At 42.9% G+C, this 13,278-nt stretch overlaps 1 protein-coding gene across 1 annotated transcript in view; it reads right to left on the minus strand.

Annotated features, from left to right (window-relative positions):
- Positions 1 to 13,278, minus strand: part of IFT74 (intraflagellar transport 74) — a 172,643-nt gene that overhangs the window by 20,327 nt on the left and 139,038 nt on the right. Inside the window, exons 15-16 of the mRNA XM_082247043.1 lie at positions 11,763 to 11,860; positions 9,603 to 9,729 (exon numbers count right to left, since the gene is read on the minus strand). Coding sequence (XP_082103169.1) covers positions 9,603 to 9,729; positions 11,763 to 11,860 — 225 coding nt within the window. The remainder of the gene's footprint in view (positions 1 to 9,602; positions 9,730 to 11,762; positions 11,861 to 13,278) is intronic.

The raw sequence follows: 13,278 nt of genomic DNA on the forward strand, positions 1-13,278 counted from the left end.
TTCTGCTCAAGTCACTTTTTCTTTTTTTTTACCAAAATACTTATACCTTTTTAGAGTCCTGCCCATTTCAGTACCATCCCATGTCTTATGACTTAAGCGTAGAATTATCTCCTTTATCTGGGGCACAGCTAAACTCCGTACCTCTAAATGCACTCTTTGTCTTCCACAACAACGTGGAGGCTTAGGTCTCCCCAATATTTCTGCCTATTAGCCCATATGCTCACCTTGCACATTTACCTAAATACCATAAAGTAACGGAAGTTCTGCTTTGGGTAGCAATTGAGTCTGTTGACTGTGACCCTATCTCAGTAGCTAATATGTTATGGTTACGTCCAGTTGATCGTATCTCTATCCGCAATCCTATCACAAAACACTCTTTATCCATCTGGAATAGATTCAAAACCACTCTTGGCCTTCAATCACTCCATATGCCACTTCTTTCTTTTATTAAAAACCCTGCCTTTTACCCCTGCCTGGATTTCCCCTAATTCCTTTAATGCGTGGTGAGCAGCTAATCTATTTAGATTATATAAATTTGTATCTGCATCTTCTTTGCATTCCTTTCCTACTATGGACTTCCCCAATCGGAATTATTCAGCTATTTACAGATTAAAAATGTTTTCCAAGCATACCTACAATGAGGCACCTTGTTTTCTCAGATGTCGCATTTTGAGCATATATGTAATTATGTCCCACATATCTGAGGACTTGCTTCGATTCTTTATAAACAAATTTTATGTTATGTTGCGTTTATAATTTTGTTCAGTGTATATACAAACATGTGGAGCATCGATAGGAGCAAACTTTTCACCTTCTATGACAAATGTATTCTTAGGATGGTGGGAGGAGCACTTTCTTTTTACACATCAGAACCCATTTGCCAGGCACCTGCATTGGTTCAGCCACTACATACACGACCTACTGGTCATATGGGAAGGGGATACCACAAAATTGGAGGACTTTGTGGGATATTTAAAAAATAATGACAATCTCCAATTCACCCATAATTCCTATGCTACATGTATGGACCTTCTGGATTTCACTTTACAGAGCAATTTAGATACAGGATCTGTTTCACCAACAACCTTACACAAATAGTGAGCAGGAAATACTACTCTGTACGCAACTAGCTATCATCCGTCTCATACAATTAAAGATATATCAGGGGGTGAGTTTATCATGGCACATAGGAACTGTTCAACTATTGAACTTTTTAATAAAGACTCTGAAATTATTAAAAAAAGAATCTTGGATAGAGGCTTCCCTACTTGGAGTATAGAATGCGGTAGGAGAATTGCTGAAATGAAGGACAGGAATTACTTACTGGGCAAGTTGAATGTACCGAAAGGAGGAGAGGTTTGCCCAAAAAAAATTGTAGCGATAATAAAGCTACATTATAACTACATAAAAGAGTACCATCATATTGCAAATAATAGTAAGCAGAATCTACCCATTTTATACACAAACAAGGAACTGCATGCTAGTATAGATTCTTGAGTCGTAGAGCCCCTACATTAGGTACACTTCTCTCCAAGTTTGTTTAGCTCAAAGAGTAAATCTTCCACCTGGTTGTCATGCACAGGCTCTTCTGCCTGTGCCATTAAAACATGTAGATTGTGCAGTTTGAAACTATGTACAAGAATTTGGAATCTTTGGAATCTCAGGGGAATGCTTTGAGGTCAGGTGTTTCATTAATTGTGGTTCAACTTATGTAGTATATCTTATATACTGCACAGCATGTCATTTGCAGTATGTAGACTGTACTATACGCTGTCTTAGAACTCACATTAGTGAACACTTCTGCGACTCCATTAATTTACAAGAGAAACAACAATCCAGTGTCTCATGACATTTTAGAGATGTGTATGGAGGGGATACTACTTTTTTTCGATTTTGTGGCATTGAGAGAGAGTATAGACTGCAGAGAGGAGGAGACAGACATTGCAAAGGGAAGAAAGGGTGGATACATGAATTGTGGACAAGGTCACCCCTGGGGTTAAACCTCAGGTGGAACTTGGATCTGCATTTGAGTTAATAACATGGTCTACCTTTATAATCAATGGTTTTCCATCTCTGTCCTCCTCCAGTTCTATACACTGTATATGGACAACATGTTTCCTTTGTTTTTAAGATTTTATTATTTTTTTCTTGTGAACGATTATTGTTATGAACCTGATTTTTTTCATAATTATAGCAGCCAAACACCCACCTTTGGATTAATTACTGGAGGTGTGTTAAGCAGTTGGTCTGCTTTATTTTTGCATTGTCAGTGTTGATTTAACCAGGCTGTGATTAAGGTCTTTTTATGGACCAAAGCATGTGAGCGTGGATGGTGCTTTGGAACATTTTACTCCTTGTTCTCAATAAAGAGGATTTTTTTTGCTACCTTCACCTTGTTGCCGACGTTCGTTCATGAGTAACTACTGGGAAGCAGATGGAGACTGATAGTCTGTCACAGTGAAGCGCCATTCTATAGCCTGAGAGGTATAACCGGTTGGCACCACCTTACCTGTGTGGAATGGTGTAGAAACACGAGTGCGACTTGGTACAGCGTTTAGCGCTGTCTAGTCGCAATATATTTCAGCCTGTCATAGATGGACAGGCTGCATGCAGTGGGGTTGGATGCTGCACCTGTGCCTCCCATGGGCACTAAAATTGAGCGAAATGGATGCACATGTGCGCTCCATGTGCAAGTGGCCAGTGGCTAAAGATCCACTTTAAAAGAAAGCAAAAATAACCTAATCATTGCTGGGTAAACTGATAGTTCCATCAATTCATCATATAACTGAGATAAACAAAGGCAGACGTGTATGAAGTCCAATCTGGGTGACAACCATAGCCCCTTCCACAGATACAAATAAATAATTGTAACCACAAAGAGACAGAACGTTTATCTGCAGGATAGCAGGTGAAAATAAAGCAAAACTAATGCAGTCACTACATGTAAGGACTGGCAAGCTGCAATATATTATATTTTTGTTTAGGGGTTTATATACACTTTAATTGCCATTATCATATACTGTATATCAGGGCTCAAAATTTAAAGTTCTGAGCTACTAGCCAGGCCTTAAGGGTTACTCGCCACCAGTTGCCCCACCCAACTCCTACCCTGCCACGCCCCTAATTCCGCCCCTAAACACGCCTTTTATAAATGATCTCATAAAATTACACTGTTAAATGTTTTTGCATTAATGCAGAAGTTACAAAAATAGATATTAATAACAATGTTTTCAGTGCCCATCAGTGCAGCCTCGTCAGTGCCCATCAATGCAACCTATCAGTGCCCATCAGTGCAGCATCATCAATAAGGGCCCTTTCACACGGGTGCTCCGTATGTCCGCAAATCATCCTATTTTTTTGCGGGTGATATACGGACATAATGTAAGTCAATGGCATTGCGGATGTCAGCGGAATACCATCCGCTGACATCCGATTTTCTTCCTTTCAGTTCTGTTCCGTTTTTTGGAACGGAACAGAACCCTATTTTTCCTCCGTTCAAAAAACGGAAAGGAAGGAAAATCGGATGTCAGCGGTGTCATCCGCTGACATCCGCAATACCCATAGACTTACATTATGTCCGTATATCATCCGCAAACTGATGGGATGATATGCGGACATACGGAGCGGATGACACAAATGTCATCCGCTCCGTGAAAAAAAAAAAAAGTGCCGGAGCAGATCGCAATGCGGTCCGCTCCGTGTGAAAGAGCCCTAAAGCTTATCAGTGGAACCTCAACAGTTAGCTCAAAAAAAGAGTTCTGGCGCTACTCCAAAAAGTGATCTCCTGAAATGTGTGAAAAGTGCACACATGTACATAAAACACAAAATGTCCATAAAAACACTGTTCGCCCAATCCTATACGTTGGATAGCTTATAAATGAAATGAAGAAAAAATTGAAGGATGGCGCTCAAGTGTATTAATTGCTGACAATTAACCCCAAAAGAGACATAGGTATGCTGTCCAATAAAAGTTTATTGTAAAAATCCACAATGAAGAAGCAGTGTATATGTTAAAATCAAATAATATAAATCCTCCTACCAATCCATAAAGCCTCTGGGTGTCACCCCTGCCTCAGCAAGAATCCTTGATGTCAGTCCCAAAGGAGGGAGGAGGCTGGTAGCTGGAGAGAAAAAAGCAGCGTGGGTGGATAGACAAGAGGAGCGGATCCCAGCAGGGATGGGGGCTCAAACGGTCCGATGTGCGGCCGCTACCTGGACCGGAGCCTACGCTGTGCTTCCCCAGTGCTCGCTGTGAGTGCCGAGAGGTCGCACGCTGATGACGTCACCGCTGTCAGCCGGATACCCATACGAAACTGGCAAAGGGATCAGCTAGAGGCCGGGGGAGGTGGAGGACGGAGTTCACTTGCTTCTGCAGAGCTACCCGATTGCCACAACGACATGTTTCGCTATATAGGTAGCTTTGTCAAGTTGTGGCTGGAGGCAATCGGGGGCTCTAAGAAGCCAAATGGTGGGCGGGGTCGGCTAACTAGCCAATGGAAAAACCCCCCTATAGGCTGAATGTAAAGGAATAAATGTGCTACCAAAAAAAAAATGAAATAAATGAAAAGAAGGGACACGTAACCTGAAACAGAAAAGGAATCTGTGTACCAAAAAATGAAAAATAAAAAATAAAAAAATAGAAAATAGAACACAAAAATAGTCAGAAAATAAATATATGAAAACTAAAATATAAAAAATATAAAAAATAAACAATAAAGGGAAAAAACTTTTATCTGGCATATTGGAAACCCAGAATGCTTAATGGAGGTAAGAACATAATAATGCGGATCATTACCATATGCATAAATAATCCATGTATACATTAGATTGTACACCAATGTGATGACATAAACATGGCCCTTATATTGTCATATAGTAGACCATAAAGGACATTTTTTTAAAAATTACTATCAATATAATATGGAAATAAAATAATAAATAAATGGGTATACACCCTGTATATATGATATAATAAATACTGTTGTACTAGCATAAAAAAAAAAAAAAAATTCTCCATATGCACCTGGATCTCTCTATACACTGGCAGGCTCAATATTAAAATACCAATGGTATATATGGAATAAAAAATTAAATGAAAAAATATATAAAATATTAAAAATATTAAAAACTCCATTAGACAAGACAATTAACCTCTAGTTCCCAAATACAAACTCGAACTCAAATCTCTGGTTGAAAGTGCGTGGCACCAGGGTGTCATTAATGACAAGGAGAAGAAGTTCCTACTCCCAGGAGAAGTCAGTACTCCGTATTTTTATCATTTGCCAAAGGTACACAAGTCCCTAATGCAGCCACCAGGGAGACCTATTGTGGCGAGTACCAATAGCTTTACAAGCGGCATTTCGAAGTACATAGACTTCTTCCTTCAACCTCTGGTGTGCCAACTGCCTTCATATATCAGAGATTCTTCACAAGTGCTAGAGGCCCTAAAGTCCTATGTATGGGAAGAGAATTATATGTGGGCCTCCCTTGACGTTACGTCATTATATACTTCCATACCACACGAAGTAGGACTTCAGGCCATTACGTATTTTTTGAGTCACTCTGGTTCCTTCAATTCGTTACAGTCCATATTTCTAGTGGACTGTATTGAATTTTGCTTATGTCACAATTATTTCTCATTTTTGGATCAGTTCTACCTGCAGATCAAGGGCACCGCCATGGGGGCTAATTTTGCTCCAGTATATGCCAATCTGACCATGGGCCTATGGGAAGAGCACCACGTCTGGCATAATAATCCCTTTACCCAATATGTCGTCTTCTACGGACGATATATTGATGATGTTGTCCTCATCTGGAGTGGCGACCAGGCAATGTTTGAGGCATTTGTGGCACATTGCAATTCCAACTCGCTGGGGTTGTCTCTTACATCTGTCATTGACCCCAATGAGTTGGTTTTTCTAGATTTGGTGCTCTCCCATGAAGGCCCAAACATTATTAGTAAGAACCACACAAAACCCACCAGTGGCAATTCATACTTACATTATGCAAGTTGCCACCACCCCGCCTGGAAACGGAACATCCCAGGAGGTCAATTTCACAGACTCCGGCGTAACTGTTCCAACCAAGTGGATTATTGTGACCAAGGAACCAGAATGAAGGAATGCTTCCTAGACAAGGGGTTCCCACTACCCCTTGTTGAGGAGGCTTTCAGATCACATTTGGAGCCCATACCGACCCAAATACGTAACCAAGCTGATAACAAAAACACAGTTAGGTTTATAACTGGCTACAATGACCAACATAGGGCCATTTCACATATTATCAAGAGACATTTCAATATTCTTCATCTCGACAGCAGATTAGGTCCCAACTTACCCCCAGTACCACAGGTTACTTTCAAAAGGGCACGCACAATTAAAAACATCTTAGCCCCAAGCAAATTAAAACCTCAGGTGCGTGCTCCCAATGACATCAGGTATTACTTTGACAACCGCACGGGCACCTATCAGTGCAAGAAACGCGGTTGCCTGACATGTCAATCCATAGTGCAAGCTTGTACTTCCATTAAATAGAGATGACATCTTCCACATCAAGCAATTTATCACATGTTCCACCGAATATGTGATATATGTACTAAGATGTCCATGTCAATTGATTTATGTGGGTCGTACTATGCGGACATTACGGAAAAGGATAGGAGAACATCGCCGACTCATCCATAAGGGATGTGACAAGCATAGCGTCCCACGTCATTTTTTAAAGTTCCATAACAAGGACTTTAGGAATCTCCAGGTTATGGCAATAGAAAGTATTCCTAAAGGTACCCTGACAGAAAATGAGCGTTTCTCTCTTTTATGTAAAAGAGAGACTTACTGGATCTATAAATTCAATTGCCTAGTGCCCCAAGGCCTCAATGAAGAACTAGAGGTTAATTGTCTTGTCTAATGGAGTTTTTAATATTTTATATATTTTTTCATTTAATTTTTTATTCCATATATACCATTGGTATTTTAATATTGAGCCTGCCAGTGTATAGAGAGATCCAGGTGCATATGGAGAATTTTTTTTTTTTTTTATGCTAGTACAACAGTATTTATTATATCATATATACAGGGTGTATACCCATTTATTTATTATTTTATTTCCATATTATATTGATAGTAATTTTTTAAAAAATGTCCTTTATGGTCTACTATATGACAATATAAGGGCCATGTTTATGTCATCACATTGGTGTACAATCTAATGTATACATGGATTATTTATGCATATGGTAATGATCCGCATTATTATGTTCTTACCTCCATTAAGCATTCTGGGTTTCCAATATGCCAGATAAAAGTTTTTTCCCTTTATTGTTTATTTTTTATATTTTTTATATTTTAGTTTTCATATATTTATTTTCTGACTATTTTTGTGTTCTATTTTCTATTTTTTTATTTTTTATTTTTCATTTTTTGGTACACAGATTCCTTTTCTGTTTCAGGTTACTTGTCTCTTCTTTTCATTTATTTCATTTATTTTTTGGTAGCACATTTATTCCTTTACATTCAGCCTATAGGGGGGTTTTTCCATTGGCTAGTTAGCCAACCCCGCCCACCATTTGGCTTCTTAGAGCCCCCGATTGCCTCCAGCCACAACTTGACAAAGCTACCTATGTAGCGAAACATGTCGTTGTGGCAATCGGGTAGCTCTGCAGAAGCAAGTGAACTCCGTCCTCCACCTCCCCCGGCCTCTAGCTGATCCCTTTGCCAGTTTCGTACGGGTATCCGGCTGACAGCGGTGACGTCATCAGCGTGCGACCTCTCGGCACTCACAGCGAGCACTGGGGAAGCACAGCGTGGGCTCCGGTCCAGATAGCGGCCGCACATCGGACCGTTTGAGCCCCCATCCCTGCTGGGATCCGCTCCTCTTGTCTATCCACCCACGCTGCTTTTTTCTCTCCAGCTACCAGCCTCCTCCCTCCTTTGGGACTGACATCAAGGATTCTTGCTGAGGCAGCGGTGACACCCAGAGGCTTTATGGATTGGTAGGAGGATTTATATTATTTGATTTTAACATATACACTGCTTCTTCATTGTGGATTTTTACAACAAACTTTTATTGGACAGCATACCTATGTCTCTTTTGGGGTTAATTGTCAGCAATTAATACACTTGAGCGCCATCCTTCAATTTTTTCTTCGGAACCTCAACAGTACCCATCAGTGCAAAAAAAACCCTAAAAAATATATCAGAACAATGGGGAAGCAACATTGACAGCTGGGTTTTGTGTAGACTTTCTTTCTACTTTATTGATTAGAAAGTAAAGCATATTATTCTTGTATATTGTGATATGCCAGGAATTTATTCATGGAGACATATATAGTTACTAAAAGGTCCACTTCAATGTAAGAATACAGCGTTTATTGTTGCCTTATGGAATATTGCAAAATTGTAGAAAGGATTCTGGTTGGTGTCAATTTACATCCCAGTGCAGCTTGGAATAGACTTTGTTTAGTGATAGGAGTCTTGGCAGTCGATGTAGTGGTTCCATATATTGGTGACCAAGGGAGAAGGACCCTTTATATTAACACCTTCCCGTCTTTGATGGCCGGGTGGGCTTTTCGTCCTTCTGGCGCTGACTCTCCGAGGAGCTGTCACGAAGAGAGAGAGAGGAAGAAAGCTGGTCGATAATGACAGAGCGTGGATCATCCCGCTGTAACAGCTTTGATTGTAATTGCCGGCGCTCGCCGACACACACAGTCCCGCCTCCTAGCCCGGCTTCTTTGATAGACGTCACACGTCCTGGTTGGCCAGGTGTTCTGTCCATCAAAGAAGCCGGGCTAGGAGGCGGGACTGTGTGTGTGTGTCGGCGAGCGCCCGGCAATTACAATAGAAGCTATTACAGCGGGATGATCCGCTGCTCTGTCATTATCGGTCAGCTTTCCTCTTCCTCTCTCTTCCCCTGACCAGCCCCACGCTCGCCCTACATGATTTTCCACTCGCAAAATGCGAGCAGGCGAGTGGAAAATTTGAGGGCTGCTGTATATTTTATTTTTATAATGGTTACTTTAAAAAGAAGCCCGAATTACAAAAAATACTCCTTCCTAAAATGTTACACCCTTTTAAGATTGTTCCATTAAAAAAGCCACCCATGGTCCCTTGCCATCAGAAACGCTGTTAAATTTCTGATGTATGATTAATATTTTATATGGATTTTATATATGGCTAGCATTTGCTATTTGGACTTATTAAACAAAACCTTTCCTGCCACAGTCGTATAGCATTCATGTAATCTTAAAAATAGGAATAATTATGTATGTATACATCTACTATACCAATATCTTCTACAGCTTTGGTAGTTGCACGAAAATGCCTAGCTCTAAGATGCAGTGATCACTAATATATTACCGGTAATAGCTTATATTCAAGGTGTAAAGGTTTAAAGCAGTTAAACTTCTAACTGCTGGAGTGCCTTGCTAATCAAGAAGCAGGAGACTGCAGATCATGACATCTGCCCCCATGCAGAAAAAAGGTGCCCAGTCTATTCCCCTTCTTTTTTTTCCTTCTATTTTTTAGTGAGAACTTTTTAGTCTTTTATAAACTGCACAGTAAAAACAAGCAATATATCATTGTAATGTTTAAATGTATTATTCTTACCAACTGTCAAATTCTTTGATGTGCTCTGTGATTTGTGCATTTCAGTTTCCTTAAAACTAAGATCTTCTTGCATAATTCTAAGTTCTTGAGCAGTGACAGAAGAAATTTGTTTCATTCTATTTATATTCTGTGTGAAAGTAAAATAATGCCAACATTAATAAAGCATCAACTGGAAACAAAAGTATCATGGCAAAAACTAAGAACTAAGAAAAACACAAACATATTTCCCCCAATTGAAACCATCTATTTCAAACCTCTGTACCCTCCATTTACTCCTCCCCTCTGCAACCCTTGTCCACAGCTCACCTATGTCCCCATCCACAGTTTACTTCTATCCCCTGTCCACAGCTTGCCAATTCTTCCCCCCATCCACAGCTCACCCCCCCCATTCCGCAGCTTACCACTTCTCCCCCCCCCTGTTCACAGATTACCACTTCTCCCGCCCCATCCGCAGTACTCCTTTTTCCCCCCCATCCCCAGCTCACCAATCCCCCCCCCATCCACAGCCCACCACTTCTTCCCCCTTTTCCCAGCACACCACTTTTTCCCCCCTTTTCCCAGCACACCACTTCTACCCACTTTCTGCAGCTAACTACTTCTCCCCCCTTTTCGCAGCGCACTGCTTCTTCCCCCGTCCGCAGGTCACCACTTCTCCTCCCTTTTCTGAGCACACAACTTTTCCCCAATGTCCACAGCGCACTACTTCTCCCCCCCCCCCTTTTTGCAGCTCACCGCTTCTTCCCCCGTCCACAGCACAACTCTTTGTCCCCCCGTCTGCAACTTACCACTTCTTCCCCCCGTCCGCAGCACACCACTTCTCCCCACTGTCCGCAGATCACCACTTCTTCCTCCGTCTGCAGCACACCTCTTTTTCCCCTTCTGAAGCTCACCACTTCTTCCCTCGTCCGCAGCACACCTCTTTTTCCCCCTTTCTGCAGCACATATTTTCCCCCCTTTTACCAGCCCACCACTCCCCCCACAGCTCACCACTTCTCCACAGCTCACCACTTCTCCCCCCCACCCCCCACCAGCAGCTCACCACGTCTCCCCCCCCCCCCACCTGCAGCTCATCACTTCTCCCCCCCCCCACCTGCAGCTCATCACTTCTCCCCCCCATCTGCAGCTCACAAATTCACCCCCCCCCATCTGCAGCTCACCACTTCTTCCCACGTCTGCAGCACACCTCTGTACACCTTCACAGAGCTTAATTCTGCACCCCTGACAACAGTTCACCTTAGCACCCCCAACTCACCTTTGTACCCCCTGTCAACAACTCAACTCTGCACTCCCCATCCACAACTTACAACCCCAGTCCACAACTACAGCTTGTCTCATCCCCCCTTCCACTATTCACTTCTGCACCCCCATCTACAGGATTACCCCAATCCACAGCTCTCATCTCTTCAACAATCCAACTTTCACCTCTTCACCCCCTGCCACCTCTAAACCACCTGCCAACCCTCCCTTCCCAGCTCTTGCACCTGTACCATCTGCCCCCTCCCCCTTTCCAGATGTCACCTCTTCTCACAACTTCTCCCCCCCCTCTTCACAAATTCACTCCCACTGTGGTTCACAGATGCCTCTCTGCACATCCACTCCCCTCCCCTCCTCCTTTTCCCTCCATAGCTTTCACTCACTTGTTGCAGCTGTGCGTGGGCTTTTTTGCTAACACAGTGCAGCCCTGTCCTGTTCCAGTTCTGCTCCGCCTGTCAGACGTGTGTAGCACAGAGCCAAGGAGGAGTTTTACACTTCACTCAGCTCTGAACTAATACACGCGTCTGACAGGCAGGGCGGGGCTGGGGGATGGACAGGAGCCACCACTGGAAGCTCAAGAGAAGTTTAAAAAAATGTAGTGGTCACGATGTGGGGTCTTGGGGGGCACCCAGTGACATGTGCATTGCTGTACATGTCTTGAGTGCCTGGCAATAGAACACAGAAGCCGCTGGAGGAAGAGAGTAGTGCAAAAAATCTCTCTGCCCCCTTCTGTGTTCAGTGACAGGAGGGAGAGGACAGGGCTGCCAGAGGTGGCGGAATGCCATGCCGCCGTGTTCTGGTAGACAAAAAGGCCTGCATATACACTATTCAAAGTAATTGCCTTAGCACGCTACATTCTTAGTGCCATATAACAAAGGATAGAATTGCTTCTGAAAATGACCTTACCCTGCTTGAGTGTTCCAGCAACGTGACAATGGTTGTTTCTATCTCTGATTTCCGTTCCATCTCCTGATTCTTATTTTCTTCAAAAGTGGCAAAAAAGTCTGAAATTAAAAATCATAGACCTGTAAGTAATGCTAATTACAGTCACTTTAAATCCTAAACTACAGTATATATAGCTTTATTCAAGTACCTAGTAGCAGTGCAGGTCCCAGCTTTCAAATCCAGCCTGTGTTGCAGGAGTGCTAATAGTTGCTCCTGTGTGAGTGAACAGTGCAAAACAGCTGTATTGTACTTCATTCATTAATACAATGAATACTATTGTTACACTGCATTCTGTAGTAGTTTTTATAAGCAGAATAAAGACTTCTACTGACTCACATCTGCGTTTTGCTGTTTTTTTTTTTTTTTCCAGTGCAGTTTTGTAGTTTACCTTTAGGCCTCATGCAAACTGGATTTTTTTTTACAGTTGCTCCCAGGGGTGTCTGACGTTTTTTCCCCTTTAAACTCCCCTGCATGTTAGCCTATGTGTGCATTCGCACACGGCTTTTAGCAGCATTTAATGTCAGGAGAGATTAGAGGCAGGAAAAAAAAAAAAAAACACACTGCAAGTGTGTCCAGGAGCAGGAGAGCTTGGACAGAAACAACGCTTGACACTCCTAATAGCTACTAAATACTAGGCGCGTTTAGAGCTTGAGCACTAATTAATTTCAGTGGTCAGAATAAATTATTTATTCTGGCCAATTAAAAGAATTATTGCCCAAGCTTTACGCGTGTAAACGCTCCTAAACTCTTGTAAAAGCTTTAGACCAGGCATGTCCAACCTGCGGCCTGGGGGCCGCATGCGGCCCAGAACCGCAGGCAATGCGGCCCACTGCCCCCTGACAATTTTTATTTTTTTTTTGCTGGGGAGGAAGGAAGTTGAGTTGGGGGCACGGCCACAGCGGTTTCCAACTAACTGTAGACAGAGGCCACCTTGGAGGGGAGGGGGGGTGAGTGCCACCGGATTAAAAACAGAGGGGGGATCTCCTGCTTACCCGGTGGCCGCTGTCATACAAAGCCCCGCCTCCTGGACTGGCTCCTGTAATAGACAGCACATTGATGACGTCTATCATAGGAGCCGGTCCAGGGGGCAGGGCTTCGTATGACAGCGGTCGCCGGGTAAGCAGGAGTTCCCCGCTCTGTGTCATCTGGGCACTGTTTAGGCTGCATTGGATGGGCACGCACTAGGCTGCAAGTGCCGTGCGATCTCCCGGCTGCTGCGGGAGACTTAGGATGTCTGCAGTCAGTGACAGAGCCGTTGCTTCCTGTATAGTTCCGGATCAGTAACAGGCGGAGTGATATGAAATGCATTCCGCCTGTGACAGGAGCCATACAGGAAGCAGCGGCTCTGCTCGCTAATGCAGCCGCTGCTTCCTCCAGCAGTACCCGCCTGACCAGCTTTAGTCTACAAAATAAGTAGAAAAGGTATGTGCATTAGCATGTGTAAATTGTTGCAATATGTTTTTTTACTAACTAGTTG

The sequence above is a fragment of the Pelophylax lessonae genome (assembly GCF_965119305.1).
Source record: "Pelophylax lessonae genome assembly, chromosome: 1".
Taxonomy (NCBI): domain Eukaryota; kingdom Metazoa; phylum Chordata; class Amphibia; order Anura; family Ranidae; genus Pelophylax; species Pelophylax lessonae.